At 38.4% G+C, this 18,645-nt stretch overlaps 4 protein-coding genes across 4 annotated transcripts; 1 reads left to right on the plus strand and 3 right to left on the minus strand.

The window, feature by feature from the left end:
* Positions 1–912: 912 nt before the first annotated feature.
* LOC103858613 (protein FIZZY-RELATED 1) lies at positions 913–5,356 on the minus strand. The gene is made up of 8 exons (XM_009136001.3): positions 3,286–5,356; positions 2,588–2,710; positions 2,402–2,506; positions 2,088–2,330; positions 1,724–2,020; positions 1,578–1,640; positions 1,443–1,511; positions 913–1,348 (listed from the first exon to the last, which is right to left on the minus strand). Exons 1-8 carry the CDS (start codon positions 3,778–3,780, stop codon positions 1,295–1,297), a joined length of 1,449 nt encoding a protein of 482 aa, XP_009134249.1. The 5' UTR covers positions 3,781–5,356; the 3' UTR covers positions 913–1,294.
* Positions 5,357–5,663: 307 nt separating this feature from the next.
* LOC103858614 (PGR5-like protein 1B, chloroplastic) lies at positions 5,664–8,302 on the minus strand. Its single transcript, XM_009136002.2, has 10 exons — positions 7,980–8,302; positions 7,445–7,557; positions 7,249–7,345; positions 7,072–7,172; positions 6,934–6,990; positions 6,599–6,675; positions 6,472–6,523; positions 6,266–6,376; positions 6,074–6,171; positions 5,664–5,976 (listed from the first exon to the last, which is right to left on the minus strand). The coding sequence occupies exons 1-10, from the start codon at positions 8,164–8,166 to the stop codon at positions 5,907–5,909; spliced, it is 963 nt and encodes a 320-aa protein (XP_009134250.1). The 5' UTR covers positions 8,167–8,302; the 3' UTR covers positions 5,664–5,906.
* An 847-nt stretch (positions 8,303–9,149) lies between these two features.
* Positions 9,150–14,028, minus strand: LOC103858615 (probable WRKY transcription factor 19). Its single transcript, XM_009136003.3, has 6 exons — positions 12,982–14,028; positions 12,566–12,772; positions 11,904–12,475; positions 10,583–11,642; positions 10,178–10,474; positions 9,150–10,099 (listed from the first exon to the last, which is right to left on the minus strand). Exons 1-6 carry the CDS (start codon positions 13,795–13,797, stop codon positions 9,374–9,376), a joined length of 3,678 nt encoding a protein of 1,225 aa, XP_009134251.1. The 5' UTR covers positions 13,798–14,028; the 3' UTR covers positions 9,150–9,373.
* A 229-nt stretch (positions 14,029–14,257) lies between these two features.
* Positions 14,258–18,469, plus strand: LOC103858616 (disease resistance-like protein DSC1). The gene is made up of 6 exons (XM_033286127.1): positions 14,258–14,304; positions 14,357–14,822; positions 14,906–16,031; positions 16,109–16,417; positions 16,496–17,554; positions 17,628–18,469. Exons 2-6 carry the CDS (start codon positions 14,368–14,370, stop codon positions 18,300–18,302), a joined length of 3,624 nt encoding a protein of 1,207 aa, XP_033142018.1. The 5' UTR covers positions 14,258–14,304; positions 14,357–14,367; the 3' UTR covers positions 18,303–18,469.
* The last annotated feature ends 176 nt before the right edge of the window (positions 18,470–18,645 follow it).

The following is an 18,645-nucleotide window of genomic DNA, read 5'->3' on the forward strand; positions in this document are numbered from 1 at the left end:
GTTCTTGTTTAGATCATGAGAGATGTGCAGAATCACATGTTGTACCTTTGGATTCTCCTTAATGGATTGCTGCATATGTAATATTCTTGCTCATCTTTCTGTTTCATCAGAATGGGATACATATTGAAGAGTCATGCACCGATCTTCCTTTGATAACTCCGGGAAAAGAGGAGGAAACCCAGGAGGACCATCCATACGGATGCCTTCAGTTGTCTGGCCAGGTTGATCTTCTTTGCTTGTCTCCTCGATTGGTAGTGGTGGTTTATTCAAACCTGCAGCTGGTTACTTTCTCTTGGAGTATGGGCACCAAGATTTCTCATGAGTAAGTCTAAAGCAAGAGAAGCACCGTTTATGAATCTTTTTATACTATAGGTGATTACAGTAATTTCACCAGAGGGTAGAATGAGATTCTTGACTTCAAAGGCAAGATTTTTCACGTTGAAGGTTACTTTAGCTCTGACATAATTTGTGGTTTGTGAGGCTTTGGGATCATAGGCAAGTTCTTCCATTTTTCCTATTTTTTTGGCAAGATATTAAACATTATCTCTGATGTATAGTAAACCACTGGATGTTCCTGATTTGGAAACTGTCGTGAGAATGTTTCTTGGTGGAGAAGTACACCACCGTTCAAGCAACAACGTTGTAACTTGACTACTAGTGGAAAAATAAAATTTTAATAGTTTTTAAATCAAAATTTTTATAACAACGTTGTAGCTTGACTGCCTAAGTTTGCCCGTTATAGCAATGTTAATTTGGTTGAATGTGGTGGTTAGAAGTGATTGCATAGGTTAGAAGTGAACCGTTGTAGCTTGACTGCCTAAGTTTGCCCGTTTGTATCGGACATATTACAGTGGTTCACTTCTAACCTATGCAATCACTTTTAGCTTACTTTGTATCTTCGAAATCACCATTTTTGTTTGTTTGTATTGATGTTGTTGCGTTAGTTGCATAGAAGGCTACGGTTCTCTTTACAACAATGAGAATAGTGATTGTCACTCTGCTAATAAAGGTCTCAGGAGATAATTTCTAGCTAATTGTCTCCAGCAAAACCAAGATTCACAACTAGTGTCTTGTTTGTTTCTCATTTGTCTAATGATCAAGTTGCAGAAGAAAATGTGGTTTGATTATGCTTACGTTCATGTTTTGTTTATGTAAAAATCGTTGAAAAATAGTTAAATATTTGTAAGAATTCAAACTATATACACAAAAGGAGACCTAAAGAAGCACACCAACACTCCAAAAACTATGCAAGGTATGGTTATTGACGACCCAACTATATCATATTCTAAAGAGATCACCGGATTGTTGTTCTACCAAAGTACAGGGCCCCAATCCCGCTCTCCCTGCGCTGAGAACAAGAAACAGAGAGCACATGTGTGTTTGTGTTATGCATTGTTGTGACTAAGAGACAGGAATAAATCATATTAATGTTCTTTCTTTACCTGAGATTTAGGAGAAGGGAACACATTCCAAAATCTTAACGTTTCATCTCCTGCTCCTGTCACGATTGTCTGCCAACCAACAAAGATTCATCACACAAGAGAAACTACCGTTGATGCAAGTGTAGATATTCTAACCTGTCCATCGGGTGAAACAGCAAGATACAGAACACGAAACGTGTGACCCGTAAGAGTTGCTAACTGTAAGAGATCAAAAAGACATGTTCAGTTGTCTAAATTGTCAGCAACAAAGAGAGAGAGAGAGAGAGAGAGGTAAATCTTACTTTAGACATGGTTGGGTATTTCCAAACGATGATTTGGTTTTGAGAATATCCATGCGTGCTCACAAGCTCGTTCACGTTTTTAGACCAAGCTAAATTACACACCTGACTATTAGTGTCTACGCAACTTAAACGAGTGTTTGTCTTCGTGTTCCAGAAACGGATACATCTATCAGCAGTGCCACCACCTGAAGCAAGAAGTCCATGAAGATGCGGAGACCAAGCAATGGCTTTAACCGCTGCTGTGTGTTCACAGTATCTCAAAACCGGTTGTGTTGAATGTTGGTTCCATACGAGAAGCTGCACCATCCGAGGAGAATCATTACCCGTGTTCCAAAGAGGAAACAGACCCAATTATATACTTTACCTTATTGTCGTTTCCGCCTGATGCTAGCTCACGATTGTCATAAGACCATTTGAGTCCGCAGACTTCGGATCTGTGACCTGTTAGCTTACTGACATGATCTTCTTGAGAACGTATGTCTCTCTGGAGTATTTTCTTGTCTCTGCTACCGGAAGATAAAACAGATGAGCTCCACGCTAGGGCTCCAACTCGTAGTCGGTGTCCTCCCATCGTTCTTATTCTCCTGCAGCGTAACGCATCCCAAATCTAGTGAAAAAGAAAAGCACTAAGATTAAGTTGTCCATATTTTTAAAAAGCTATAAATGTGTTCAACATACCTCTACAGTTCCGCTACTAGTTCCAATAGCCAAATGTGTTCCACGTAGTGCCCAGCTCACTGAGCAAACACTTTCATCGCCACCGAGATCGCATAACTTAGTTACCTGAAAGTATCAGAAAGTCATTCCAAGTCAAACACATTTCAACACTCTTTGAGACAGGAAGAAAAAGAAAATATAACTCACCTTGCTACTAGAAGCATTCCACAAATAAACACATCCCCCTAATCCAACTGCAAGTACATTTTGCGCTGACCAATCCACGAGATTCAAGTAAAAATCATCTTGCAGAGCCGGCGCATCCAATACCTAACAACAACATCCACAACATCAGCAAGAACCTACATTTATAATCACTGGACAGAGAGTAAGACATTACGCATTCTTCAAAAACAGTTCAATAAACACTAACAAAAACTTCACAAACATCTCACGAGTTTCACACAAACAACACTACACTAGTAATCACTGGAGAGAGAGTAGTAGGCATTACGCATTCTTCAAAAACAGTTCACTCCACACACACACATTCACTCAAAGAGATCAATTCCTAAAATGTCTCAACACACTACACTAATCCATCCAAAAACACACACACACAAATCTACACTAGTAACATTCACATGACAAATGCAATATCAGGAAGAATCTACATTATTTATACTCTTTGTATAAAGAGTAGATAGACATCACACATTCTTCGATAACAGTACATTAAACACTAGCAAAGACTGTACAAAGAGCTTTTAAATAGATGAAATCGCAGGAACACAATCGAAGCTACACAATTCAATCCAATTCAACTCCTAAACCCTAATTTCAACTCACAAACCCTAAAGTCCAAAACTTTAAAAAACCCTAATCACCGTAAGAAACACTCTCACCTTATAAGCAGACTTAAGAATATTCCTGGGCGGCTTAACCGGACTACGGCTAACACTAGGCCCCTCATCACACCCAAACGGCGGAAACGAGGTCACCGGCCGCTGCGTCTCCGTCTTATACCGGAAAATATTCCTTGAAGAAGGAGAGAACCCAGTAACGACATCTCTCTTCTCCGGCGTCTCCGGTTCGAAAAGCACGGTTCGGAGCATACCGGCGTAAGACCCAGGCCCATCTTCTTTCCCGGGCGACGGTTCGAGGCCGAAAAGAGCGAAATTTGAACCGGATGGGCTCGGGATAAACCGGTCGGAGTAGATTGGTTTGGAGGGAGAGTGGTAGTGGTCGGAATGGATTAAACGGTTGATTCGTTGGGTCTCGAGTGAGACCGTTGGTCGGTTCATTGAAGGTGGGAGGTTTAGCTGAGATGATGAAGATGAAGGATCTTCTTCTTCGTCCTCCATGGTTGGTTTGATTCTCTTGCTGCTTCTTTCCTCCATGATTATTCCAGATTTGGGAAAATCTTTTCTGTTCTTTCTTTCCCGGGAAATTCTCAGGGAAACAGAAATCGTCAAGGGAAAAAATGGTGCGAAAACAAGGGGGTGATCAGGTGCGGTAGAGTTTATAGTTTGTACAGTGCATCCTTTGTGTTTATGGACTGGGCCTGAACTCTCCGCCGGTATATTTTCAGCCCAAGAACTGTTTTTAATACAGCCCAATAAGAAATGGTTAAGTGTAGGACTGGGTAAACCAAATCGAAAATTCGAACAAAACCCAACCCTATAAAAATGAATCTAAACCGAACCGAATCTAACTTAAACACCGAATGGATTTTGTTCTACGGTTATGAATTTTTACCCAAAGTAAACACGAACCCAAATGAATATCCGAAAAAATCTGAAAATTTTAATATTCCAAAAAAAAATTATCGAATCTAACTTAAACACCGAATGAATTTTCTTCTACGGTTATGAGTTTTTACCCAAAATAAACACGAATCCAAATGGATGTCCGAAAAAGTGAAAATTTCAATATTCCAAAAAAAATTTGTACTAAAACCGATCTCAATCTCTAATATGTATCCATAAAATACTAAGATATTAATGAATACATAAATAATTATCAGTTACATGAATAATTAACTTAAATAGTCATTTTAATATATTTTTTTGTCGTCTACTTACTTAAATGTATATATTTTGGTATTTGATCAATATTGATGTTTTTATATTTTGACAATTGCATTCAAAGTTTAACAAAGAATAAGTTTGGTTCTGGAGTTTTTTTAAGGCTTAAATAACTTTTTATGTTAAAGTTGCTAGCTAGTTGTTAATTTTAGTTCGTTTACATTTTATTATGTATGTTTCTCGTTCGTACAAAGCTTTGGTTTTGTGTGATATGTCTGATGTTGTCATATATAATTTAAGGACGAATCTCGTATGGTTGATAGAAGAGTGTCCTAAAGTAATTATGAAGAACAACAATATGGTTTGAATAAGTCACATACACAAATTTATTGAAAAGATTGGAAATATATTGAGTTTGTTCAAGTACAAATCAATATTTTTGGAACCGATTACTCGATTAATATCTGAATCAGAACTATTTCGGGTTCAACCAGATCTTAGACATGTAACTAAACCTTAACCAAACTCAACTAAAGCCGAACCTAATCGAACTCGAACTTTTATAATATCCTAATAGAGTTGAAATTCATGAATCCGTAATCCAAAACCCGAATAAACCCGATTGCCCAGCCCAAGGTAAGTGTAACCCAAACTTCTCTGCCTGAAACTCCATACTATTATTGTAAATATCATTTGTTTTTCTTTTCTCTGTGTCATCATCTAGATCGAGAAGACTTGATCCATAGGACTATAACCACCCTTATACGAAAAAAAATACAAAACCCGTATTAAGCATAGAGCACAAAGCATAGGGTAAGTTTTAAACGAATAACATAAAACAAGCTCTCAGGTTTAGTCTACATTAACATGTGAACTTCCAACCACATCCACACGATGGGATTTACCATAGTGAAACTAAGAAGTAACTAAGGTTTCACCGTGCATCAAACTACAACAGTCACACATTTCAGAATGTTAAAAAGCCCATCGTCAATGACAACATCACAGCACTCCATCTTACCCCAAATATCTCCTCCCTGGCGCTTTTCCAAAACAATCTCCGCACAACAAATCATCTCCTTGCCTTCATGATTATTTACAACTTCATCGTTTGATATAACAGTTTCATATGGATTAGTAAGAAATATATTTCTGTTCAAGTGTTATAATATACACAACTATAACAAAACAGACATCCAAGTGTAGGTAACTTGTTGTCCCGTTTTTCCATTTTATTTTTTCTAGTGAGAGCGAAATTCCTCAAAGAAGTAATCACATGGTGTTTTTTCTCTGATTTCACCTCAGATTTACTTACAACACACAATACCAGTCAATGACAGCTACATGGAAACGTCTGAAGCTTATAAATGACAGCACACAAAACAAACTCTTTTGCTTTTCTTTTTCTCTTCTTTGATTTCTCCATCTTGTTTATCTATTAGTATCAATATTACATCATAATACATTTCCCCTGAGAATGAAACCTTGGCCCATAGTGTTTAAGCATTGCCTCCTTCTGGTAATGTGATCAAACGAGTACTTGAGTCATACACCATCGCCGTTCCACATCTAAACCAGAAAATCAGTTTTAAGATTCAAAAACATTTCAAGTATAAACTTTCATCTGTATATAGATAAAGAGTCTAAAGATAAGGAGTATGCTTACCCGGAGCATTTAACATTGTTGGTGGAACCATCATTGGAGATGGATAGTATTGTTCCAAAGAAGGATGTATTCTCTGTTCCACAGTTTGGACAAGGGCCCTGTTAAAGATACATTCCAAGAACATTTCATGAGTACTAATCATTTGTTTTCTGTAAGTTCAAGAACTAATCTGAGAAGAGCAATGGTTTTGACCTTCAGGATCAAGGAGTCTCTGATGATCAGCTTTGTGAGTGATAGCGCAAGATACACAATTGCAGGCACCGCAGCGAACCATGTGAAGATGAAACTGAATGGTTCCGGAAGCTGCAAGTTTTCATTTGCGCTTTTTAATATAAATATTGCAAGAAGATTGTAACAGTTACCTCCAAACTATATAAGAAGATTCAAAAGGGTTTTACCTCGAGCAAGTAAGTGATTTCAAAACCCGTAAGGTCATCAAGGAAGAAAAACCTGGATAACAAAAGTTGAACCTGAGATTCTGTTTTGATTTTCAAATCTTGAGAGAGGAACAGAACAGATACTTACAGTCCGAGAGCGACAACGGTTGCTGGAACATTCAACAAGAACATTTTGAAATAATCTACGGCCAGATCACTGTAAACCTGCATGATCATGAATCCAAAACGTATGAAACTTATGTCATGTTCTACAAAAAGTATTATGCATATGTTACGTTCTACAATGTCTTATGTTATGTTCTACAAAAACTCAAAAAGGTATGAAACTTATGTTATGTCCTACGGTGTCTTATGTTATATGTTCTACAAAAGGTACGGAATGTTCTAAAGGATGCCTTATGTTATGTTTAAGTTCTACAATGTCTTAAGATTTAAGAATGTAAATGAAGTAGATTATTTTACCTTTTTACTACGAAGACTGCATCTAGGACCCTCACACACAATCTCACTTCCGTCCATCTACAGAACCAGAAAGCAATGATGTACCGGATCCAACATACACATATGTAACAAGATGGGTTAAATGAAAGATATACAAACCTTTAGTTTCATTTTGAGCTTGTCGTATTCTTCATCACTCATGATTGGATTGCCAGACACATAAGCCATTGAAGCTTCAAGGAATCTTTGTTCATCAGAACCTGAAAACACAAAATAATTGATCATATTCTGCGAACGGGGTAAGAAGATACTAGAAAATCATATTAGTGTCATTACTTAGCATGACAACACTGCTTCCTTCCCACATCAACTCTTCTTTAAGGTTATCAAACTCTTCATTAGACATAACAGCCTTTCCTTCGTAATAGAATGACTGCAGAGAACAATCCTCTCAGACTTGGAAAACCTTCTTTATTATATTTATTGTAACCATTAAAAAAAAGAAAATAAATAATTATTTCTTGTGTGTTACTTGCATCGCTTGGAGAAACTCTTGTTCCATTTCACCGATTGATCTTTTCTCGTTCTTGTTGATGCTACAGTAAGGTAAGATCTTGCTATCAACTTCTTCCCCACCCACCTGACCTGAATTCAAGAATGTTTAAAAGGTTGATTAGAACATAAAAAACAAAACAAAACCCACAAACAGAAAAGTTCAAAACAACAACTTGTCTCAATTTAAAACTGAAGATTGAGTGTTTTTGTTTTAATCAGACTGAAAAAAAAAACAAAAGATTGTCATGTTTCAAAAACAAATGTTTTCAAGAAATTCAAAGGTTGATTAGAACATAATTAAAAAAAAAAAACAAAACAAAACCCAAAAACAGGAAAGCAGTTATGTTCTGTAATATATAAAACCAAAACTTTTTCACAGAAGAGTTGTTCCCAAACGAAGACTAGTCTAGCTAGATCGTAACATGCACACTGTAAAAGGGTAATCTTCCATATTTGAGGTTAGGTGTCCAAAAAGATTGAAACTTTATCAAGAGGGCAAAACAATCAAAGACCTGACTGATCGGTAGTGGCTTTGACGGGTAATAAGAAAAGTCTTCGTCTGAGAGAAATAGATCGTCGAGGGCTGAACTGAGCAGAGTGTGTCCTCGAAGGAGGAGAAGAACAAGTGGTGGTGGATTTGCGAGAAACTGGAGAGTGGAATCGAGGGATTGTTAGAGTAAACGCCATCTTACTACACATGTTTCTTTTCCTCTTCCCGGGAGAGAGACGATCGAGATTGTTCTTTCTTGTGGTTTCCGGAGAAAGGAAAAAAAAAAAAAGTTGGGGGCTTCGGGTCTGTGGTTGAGAATTGAGATTGTGATGGAAGTGTAATGATATTTTCGTAACGTTTTGTGTGTGATAATTGGAGGGAGAAAGAGAAGTAGATAAGGAAAGCTAGATCGTGTGGCAATAAAGAGTTCCACGTCAGCACTGAATATCTAGTTATTCTGATTGCGCATGGATTGCGTTTGAAAACTGTTTTTTTCTTCTCTTGAATGGAAAGAAGAAAGAAAAAAAAAGATCTCATGGAAGGATGGAAGAAAAATTCTGCATGATAAAACATATATCAAATTTTTGGAAGCTAGATGGTTTAAGGATTTTTATGTTCCATTTGCAAAGAAAAAACAATTTTTGTAAATTATAGAATGCAAGCTTTTTGCAGATTTCATTGTGCTATAGATAAAACCGTTTGTTGTGGTTATGTGCTGCGGATAGAACATATTTATCGAGGATGTATATTCAGAACTATTCGTCGATCTAAGTATTATGAAGAAATCTACATTGTGGAATCGATAATCGTGAAACTATTCATCATGTTCACATATACTATACGATTTTGGTGAGAAAACTCAATATTCGTGAAACCGGTCAAAACCGTAAAAATTCAATTTTGTGATTTTGGCGAAAAAACTCAATATTCGATTTTGGCAAAAAAACTTATTTTTCTTATGTTTTGGCGGAAAAACTCTATTTTTTTTGTTTTGACGAGAAAAATGAGTTTCGATTTTTTCCATCTATATCTATATGATCATATTTTGAGTTGTTAAAACATGTAAATTTTGGTTAAAATTGATATATAAACATTTGTTAATCACTTAATCTGCATGAAATTAAATGGGCTAATTTTAGTATCAACCCTAATTTAACCCTAACTTTTTATCAAAATATCTTTAAAATAAGGATGGATTAAAATAGGGCTAGATTTATACTAAACAAAAGAGGGTTAGCACCTTGGCTCTGGATTTAACATCACTACAGAGAGGACTGAGAGTTTGTTACAGAGTGAAAGTATTACGATATCGAGATTCTAACACAGCTCTATTTCACACTCACGGGTCTGCCATTACATTGGAGAAACTAGCAACGATCTTTGTTGTGTCCATTCCAGGGTTCATAGAAGAAGAAACTAAGAAATCTGAACTTTCTTAAGCCATCCTAATCTATTCCACAGTCGTGAAAACTTCTCTGTGTCAATTTGGCGGAATTCAACCTTGAATCTTAGGCTCCACACATCATCAGGCAAGCTTGCGAGGTTCCGGCACTCTGTAAGTCTCAGTTCTTCAAGAGCAGTCAGATATGAAACAGAGGAATGTAACTCTTTAATGGCCGTCCTGCTTAAATCAAGAGACTTTAAGCATTTCATCTTTCTAGACAAGCCAGGAAACCGCTCAAGGCTTGAGCAGCCTGAGAGATTTAGTGTTTCAAGATGCTTCAACTTGCAGATGCTGGTTGGAAGATTCACGAGGTGTTTGCTGTTTTCCAGGTCTAGTATCTCAAGCAATACCAGGTTCTTGATCGATGGCGGTATTTCTTGTATAATAGTCCCACCCATGTAGAGTTGTTTCACATTTGGTGAAATCTCTGGAAAATTCATTAGCTTTGAGCAGCCAGAGATATTCAAAACCTCAAGAGATTCTAAAACAACCGTAGATGGTATACTTTCCAGCTTCGAGCAGTCCTTCAGATTCAGAGAAACAAGCTTTGTAAGATAACAGATAGACTGGCTGATGCTCACCAAACTGTTACAACCTTCAAGATCAAGAAGCTCGAGATTTGGCGCACTTGAAAATCTTGGGATTTTTGTTAACTGGCAGGAGTAGCTAAGTCTCATCTTTTTCAGCTTTTCCAGACTCTGCAAAAGAGACATCATCAACATCTCAGGGTTTCTCATATTTAACTGAATTGTTAGTATAGTTATCTTGAAACTTGCCTTTTTTCCTTTCCAGAGTTTCTTTGCACAGCTATTTGGCAAGTTAAGCTCTAGAAGGTTCTTTGGATCAAAACTCTGCGGCAAGGAACTCAAAGGATAGTACTCCCAATGGAGAAGCCTTAGCTTGCCTGGCAAATATTCCAGACCGTGAGGTAAAGATACTCCAACGCTGTTTATCACTTCAGAGTAATAAAACTTTAGCAGTCTAAGGTTCCGCATTTTCTCAAATATATTGGGATTTGCATCAAATTTCCTTCTCGGGATGTCCAGGAAAATACCCTCAATAGCTGATGTACCCTGAAAAAATAATGAAAAGAAGTCAGCCTCCAGAAAAAAGTTAGCCAGAAACAGACTTTAGCGCTTACAAAAAAGAGAGACCAAAGCTTGTCTTAATTGATGACTTACAGTATCATTTAAGAATACATCCATAATTTCTTCTGCATTCCACAACCTACTGCGCTTTCCTGGTTCGTTACCTGACTCCTGGCGAACAATCTCTCGACCAGTAGCCTGGATAAACCTGTGCATGTTCAGTAAGTTGTGTGATATGGTTAACAGCGACTTGTCAAACAAGTTTCTAAATCCAACATGTGCAAAGAAACCACAGCCATCGAGCAACATTGCAACGCCGTCTCTATCCATCTTTCGAAAGAAACATGCAATGTCCAAAAGTATATTCATCTCATTTTCGTCAAGTCCGTAACAGCTCCTCAATATACGTGGAATGCAGATGGGAGAGGTCTGCAGAACTTCTTGTGATAGCTGGTCAAATTCTTTTTGGAATCTGCTCTTCATATAATGAAGAACTTCTGGATTTCCATTTGCATATATGACTAGCTCAAGTGACTGTTTCCTGTAATTAGCTGATGTCATTGATGTACCATCATCAAGAAATCGCAGAGACGAGGAAATGTCTAATGGCTTGACCTCGTAGATATGATCCATTTCAGTCTGCACGAACACTCGCCTATTTCTAGAGGTTATGATTATTCTGCTTCCTCCACCCAAATATTTTAGATCCCCCAGAAAGGTTTCAATATCCTTACAATCATTTACATCATCAAGAACAACAAGAACCTTCTTACACCGAAGCTTGCTCCTCAAGAAAGACTTGTTAATGTCGAAAATCCGCAACAGTGATGCTTCGACCTCTAAGATTTTAGACAAAAATTCCTCCCTCATAGTAACCTGCCCCTTTTCTTCTACTTGTTCATGAAGGTTCTTCAGGAAGACGCAAGTTTTGTATTGGACAGAGATTCTGCGAAAGATTTTTTCAGTAATGGCTGTCTTTCCTATACCAGCCGTGCCCCATATACCTATGCCGCGAACATCTAGGGACTCAATGCGTAGTAGCGACAAGACCTCATCTACTTGCGTATCCATACCAATCATCTTCTCCTTATCATTGTCACAAAGCAACTTAGAAACATCTCTGACAATCTTACGCATAAGCTCAGACTCAGACCTGCGCCATTTAAAGACAGAGACAAACATGTCAATATAGAGAAAAAGAAAATGCTCAAATATCAAAATTAGTTATACAACTTGATAATTGTAGACTAGTAAAAATTCCTTAGGAAAAGGTTCATTGCACTTTCGTGAGAACTCGTTCAACACAAAATACAGACCATAAAGAACATACTCCTACCCTCCTTTTTCCAAATCGAAATCCCTTCATTCTACCTTATCAAAGACTCACAAGGTTAAGAAACCAGAGATTACGTACATGGCTATTACTATTTCGTCGGGCTCCTGAGCTACTTTTTGCAAAACATTCCACCACATTCTTTTCTGGTATTGGAAGGAAAATCTCTCAAGTTTCTTCCTTTCATCGATCGAATGACGTAGTGTCAGTCTGTAAAAAATCTGAGAAGCCTGTACCTCCTTCTTTAGAAGGCGTTCACTAAATTCAAGGAGGCCATAAGAATCACACTTATAGTTTAAGAATGTGATCATAACCCTACATTTTGGAACTACGTCCACTGGTTTGGATAGGGAAGCTCGTGCGACTGAAATCTCTTTCTGGCAGAGGGCAGCATGGAGATGGCTGATGAAACCATTGCTCATCTCTGATTCATCGTATCTGATGACGACATCATACTTGTCGAGTGAAACACATGGTGGGTCTGTGGGACGAATTTGATATATATCAGAGTCATCACTTCCAAATGCTGAAAACTCTGGTGCTAGACAGTTGCTCTGCCACAATGTATTATGATCCAGAGAGTCCGATCTATACACAGGGACAAACAATTCAACATTTTTATAAGCTTCAGGCTTCATATGGTTAATAAGTTCCTGAAAACACACACGGACAACAGTGAGGCTAAATCCATGTGGAGTGAATTATGATTTAATAAGCAAAATCCATGATGAGGATTGACGGACCTTTTGGTTGGAAGTCAACTGATGGCAGTTTAGTGAGGTGACTCCATCGAACGACACTTGTACTAACTCGTAAAAAGAGTTGAACAGAAGAAATACTCCCTGGTCTTTCACTTCGTAGGCATAAAACTTGTCGCCATCCAACACGCAATGCATTGCATGGGATACAATCGTGTCCAGAGTTTCCTTTGACAGACATTCCTCAAGTATCTGTAAGTGTATCCAACAGAACAGGAACTTGTAAAGTTCCGTTTTTAAAAAATAATGAACACAGAACAACTCGAACATCTCCTAAGGCGAAGTCTAAAACCATGTTAAAATAACCTTTTCTAACGAGAAGGGAACTTATGATCACTTAACTATGCTACATAAAAAATTGTGATTTTGAGTCTCCTTCCTACTAATAAAGTGACTTATACCTGGTGTAAGGCGTCTGGATCTATTGCAATACGACGGCGAATGTCTTTGACGGTATGAATATCGTCTTCCGCCAAAAGCGATGCTTCAACCCCGTTTTTTGGGATTCCCTCCAGCCTCCAGACCTCACTCTGCGGATAGGGAGGATAATGCTTTTCAAACCCATAAACTGCTACAGTATCAATATTTTCCCTTGGATGGTATCGACATACAAAGGCTTCACTTCTCGCCTCCAAAAATCCTCCCTTGATCGGTTTAGCCCCTAATCGGTACTTTTGGCTCACCAACCCGCTTGAGGCGTCGGTGAAAGATACATCTTCGATCACTCCGACCCCGTCCTTAAGCGTCAGGATCAGATCTCCGGTAAGTAACAGTCGTTTATCTTCCCGCGGCATGACAATCTTCCGATTGAACTCTTCCAAGGTCCAGCTTCCCGCCGTGAACCCCGCGTCCAGCGCCACGATCTCAATCTGAGAGGACGATAGCGGGCCCGAAGTAACTCTCCTGTCCGTGGCTACTTTGACGAGCTCAACTGCCAACGAAGAACCGTCTTTAGCCTTGATATTAGAATACGTGAATACAACCGGCCGCGGCGAGTTTATGAAACGAAGCTTGAACTCCAGACGTCTACGACGGCGTGATAATCGAGGACTTTGAAAGTCCTCCCATGACGGCGATTCGGTTAGGGTACGCGGTTTTTTTAATTCCGGGGTGTCACTGAGAGATGAAGAGCTAAGACTAGCGTTCTGGACTCTCAGATCCTTCTTTATTTGATCGGCGGCTGATTTTCCACCGGCCGGATTTTCCGATGTTTCCATTATTGTTCGGAGCTATCAATATCTTTTTACTCTTTCATTCGTTTTAGGGGAAAAAAAAAAGTTGTTTGCAACTTGGAAATGATTATGGAGAAAATTGAACACACTTTACTAGTAAATGCAATTAAATATTTCTTCCATTTTTTTTTGCAATAAATTTTCAACATTTAATAATGATAAATTATGAATTTATGAGGTGTTTAAAAATAAAATAATTAAATTCATTACAGAGTTGACAAAAAAACTGAATCCAATCTGAAAAATCTGAACCAAAACTGATAAATTTTCTGATAAACTAAAGTTCTGAGTCGGGTTCATAATCAAATTCAACTTAAATTTTTAAAAAAGTGTTATTGGTTTATATATTTTAATTAATTTAAAAATTTATATAATATTTATAAATTCAAGTAAAATATGCAAATTTTGAGGTTTTCTCTCGGATTGAATAACAACTTTTTCCTTCAATCCGAGTAAACATTGGTCGACCAAAAAAATTTCGGAAGTAAACAAATCGACTCTTATCGACCAGAGCTGGACAAAAGTTACATCTCACCCTCTCTCTCTCTCTCACCCATGGAGATGGAGTCTCTTCCTGCTTCCTCCTCCTCTGCAGAGTTCGATGTGTTCCTTAGTTTCAGAGGCGCTGACACACGCAACAACTTCACCGGCCATCTCCAAGATAAGCTCCTTGGGAAGGGGATCGACTCCTTCATCGACGACAGGCTCCGCCGAGGGGATGATATCACTGCGCTTTTCGACAGAATCGAGCAATCCAAGATTGCAATCGTCGTCTTCTCCGAAAACTACGCCAATTCCGTGTGGTGCCTCCGGGAGCTTGTGAAGATCCTCCAGTGCAGGGACAGAAACCAACAGCTGGTCATACCAATCTTATACAAAATTGACAAATCCAAGCTAAAAAATGTACGAAAAACGCGTTTTACAGGAGTCACGGAAGACGAGATTGTATCGTGGGAAGCTGCAATCTCCACAGCAGTCGACATATCCGGCTATGTAGTGGATCGCTATAGGTATACTATCTGATTTCCTCTAATACTTTTATCACATCCATTGGTTGATTAAATCAAGCTTTATTATATTCATGGTTTTACAGCACATCCGAGGCCAAACTTGTGAATGATATTGCTTTTGACACGTTCAAGAAGTTGAATGATTTGGCTCCCATTGGGAACACTGGCCTTGTAGGAATCGAATCCCGACTGAAGACTCTTGAAAAGCTTTTATCATGCCATGAGTTGGACTATGTTCATGTCATAGGCATTATTGGAATGGGTGGGATTGGTAAAACTACTCTTGCTGATTGCTTGTATGAACGAATGCGAGGCATGTTTGACGGTTGCTGCTTTCTTGCAAACATCCGTGAAAATTCAGGTAGAAGTGGGATAGAATCTTTGCAGAAGGAACTCTTCTCTACTTTACTAGATGATAGATATCTGAAGACCGGAGCTCCTGCAAGTGCACATCAGAGATTTCATCGCCGGCTTAAGAGCAAGAGGCTGCTTATTGTGCTTGATGATGTGAATGACGAGAAGCAGATAAAATATCTTATGGGGCACTGCAAATGGTATCAAGGAGGTAGTAGAATTATCATAACTACTAGAGACAGTAAATTGATCAAGGGGCAAAAGTATGTGCTCCCAAAACTGAATGATAGAGAAGCCTTGAAGCTCTTTTGCTTGAATGCGTTTGCTGGCTCCTGCCCTCTGAAAGAGTTTGAGGGTTTGACAAATATGTTTCTGGATTATGCTAGAGGCCACCCTTTAGCTCTTAAGGTTTTAGGATCTGATCTTCGCGATATGAACAAACTCTTCTGGGAAGCTAAGTTGGATTTACTGAAAAGTAAATCACATGGAGATATCTATGAAGTTCTGGAAACAAGCTATGAGGAGCTTAGCAATGATCAGAAGGATATTTTTTTGGATATTGCATGTTTCTTCAGATCGGAGAAGGTGGATTACGTAACAAGCCTTCTGAGTAGTCGTGGTGTGGATGTGTCAAGCCTGATACAAGATCTCGTTGACAAATGTCTCATCACTCGGTCTGATAATCGCATCGAGATGCATGACATGTTGCAGACCATGGGAAAGGAGATTAGTTTTAAACCGGAACCAATAGGAATAAGAGACGTTAGGTGGCTATCAAAACATCGCCCGCAGCACCACTGGCATCTCAGACTATGGGACAGTGAAGATATTTGTGACATGCTAACCAAAGGCTTGGTAACGGCATATCCTTGGTGATATTATATTTGTTTACAGCTTGATGTTATACTTTAATATCATGCTTTGATTGACAGGGAACTGAGAAGATTAGAGGGATTTTCCTCGACACTTCAAAACGGGGAAAATTGCGTCTACGTCCCGACGCTTTCAAAGGGATGTACAATCTCAAATACCTGAAAATTTATGATTCTCGTTGCTCTCGTGGTTGTGAAGCTGTATTTAAACTCCATTTTAAGGGGCTTGATTTCCTTCCTGATGAGCTTGCATATCTACACTGGCATGGATTCCCGCTACAGCGTTTCCCTCTTGACTTCGACCCCAAGAACCTTGTAGACCTTAAGTTACCACATAGTGAATTAGAAGAAATTTGGGGTGATGATAAGGTATATACGATGTGTTGTTTGAACAGTCATAAGCATTTGCATTGACGTATTGACTTGTGGTTGGATCTTGCCTTACAGGTTGCTGGAATGCTCAAATGGGTTGACCTCAGTCATTCCTCCAATTTATGCCGGCTTTTGGGTTTGGCTAAAGCTCATAATCTTGAAAGATTGAACTTAGAAGGATGTACAAGTTTGAAAATGTTACCATCATCGATTAATTGTTTGGAGAAGCTTGTCTACCTCAATCTCAGGGAATGCACAAGCCTTAAGAGCCTTCCAGAAGAAACCAAATCTCAATCCTTACAAACTCTTATTCTCAGTGGCTGCTCCAGCTTAAAGAAATTCCCACTGATCTCAGAAAGTATTGAAGTTCTACTTTTAGATGGCACAGCTATAAAGAGTCTTCCCGACTCCATTGAGACTTCAAGTAAACTTGCTTCCCTAAATCTGAAGAATTGCAAAAGGTTGAAGCATCTTTCTTCTAATCTTTACAAGCTGAAATGTCTACAAGAGCTGATTTTGTCAGGCTGCTCGCAACTAGAGGTTTTCCCAGAAATCAAGGAAGACATGGAATCTTTGGAGATTTTGCTTCTGGATGATACATCCATCACTGAGATGCCAAATATGAAGCATTTAAGCAATATCAAAACATTTTCATTATGTGGAACAAACTGTGAAGTTTCTGTCCGTGTGCTCTTCTTGTCACCTCCATTGGGATGCTCTCGGTTAACAGATCTTTACCTTTCGAGATGCAGTCTCTACCGAATCCCAAATATTAGTGGTAATGGCCTATCCTCTTTACAGTCTTTATGCTTAAGCGGAAACAGTATCGAGAACCTGCCAGAGAGCTTCAACCAACTTCACAATCTAAAATGGTTCGACTTAAAGTACTGCAAAAATCTCAAGTCTCTACCAGTCCTTCCACAGAACCTGCAATATCTGGATGCACATGAGTGCGAGTCACTTGAAACTTTAGCAAACCCATTGACGCCTTTGACGGTTAGAGAGAGGATCCATTCTATGTTCATGTTTAGCAACTGTTACAAACTGAACCAAGACGCACAAGAGAGTCTCGTGGGCCATGCTCGCATCAAAAGTCAGTTGATGGCTAATGCATCTGTTAAGCGTTATTATCGGGTATTGACTCTTTATTATTACTTCCCCACTTTCACCAAAATTAGAACAGATTCTTATCCTTCGTCTTTTGCAGGGATTCATCCCAGAGCCTCTGGTTGGAGTCTGTTTTCCGGCAACTGAAATACCAAGCTGGTTCTTCTACCAAAGACTAGGACGTTCACTAGACATCTCATTGCCTCCGCACTGGTGTGACACTAACTTTGTTGGACTTGCCTTCTCAGTGGTTGTCTCATTCAAAGAATATGAAGACTGTGCCAAACGTTTCTCGGTTAAATTTTCTGGCAAATTCGAGGATCAAGACGGTTCATTTACACGATTTAATTTTACTCTCGCCGGCTGGAACGAACCATGTGGAACACTTCGCCATGAACCTAGAAAGCTTACTTCTGACCACGTTTTTATGGGATACAATAGTTGCTTCCAGGTCAAGAAGCTCCATGGAGAGAGTAACAGTTGCTGTTACACAAAGGCTTCGTTCAAATTCTATGCAACGGATGATGAAAAGAAGAAGAAGCTTGAGATGTGTGAGGTGATAAAATGTGGGATGAGTTTAGTGTATGTTCCAGAAGATGATGAAGAGTGTATGTTGTTGAAGAAGACAAATCTGGTTCAGTTGAGTTGGAAGACCGAACCAAGCTGTTCCAACGGTTCTGATGATGTCAACATCATGGATGATCTTAGACCCAAGAGGGGACGATGCCAGGTTGGTGGTGGTGATGAAGAACCATATCATAAGAGAACGAAGTAGGAGCATTTTGGTGTGATAAATTTTATATTTTTATTTGTTATATAATTATTAACTACACCTCGACTCATGAAGGTATTTTTCATTTAATTTTTTTTTAAAAATAATTGTATTAACTATATTTTATTTGAATAATGTTTATGATTATTTGTACGGGTATTTTCTATATATGTATACTTTTGGTTTTATAAAAAAACTTTTTAAATATATTTTTCATATTTTGATATTATATATAGTGTAATCATATAACAGTAGTGTTCATATGTTTTGTTCAATCCAATATTATTAAGACACATTGAAATAATTAATTCAGAAACAAATTTTTCTACTTGATGTATTATGCCGA

This window comes from Brassica rapa, chromosome A03 (genome assembly GCF_000309985.2).
Source record: "Brassica rapa cultivar Chiifu-401-42 chromosome A03, CAAS_Brap_v3.01, whole genome shotgun sequence".
Lineage (NCBI taxonomy): Eukaryota > Viridiplantae > Streptophyta > Magnoliopsida > Brassicales > Brassicaceae > Brassica > Brassica rapa.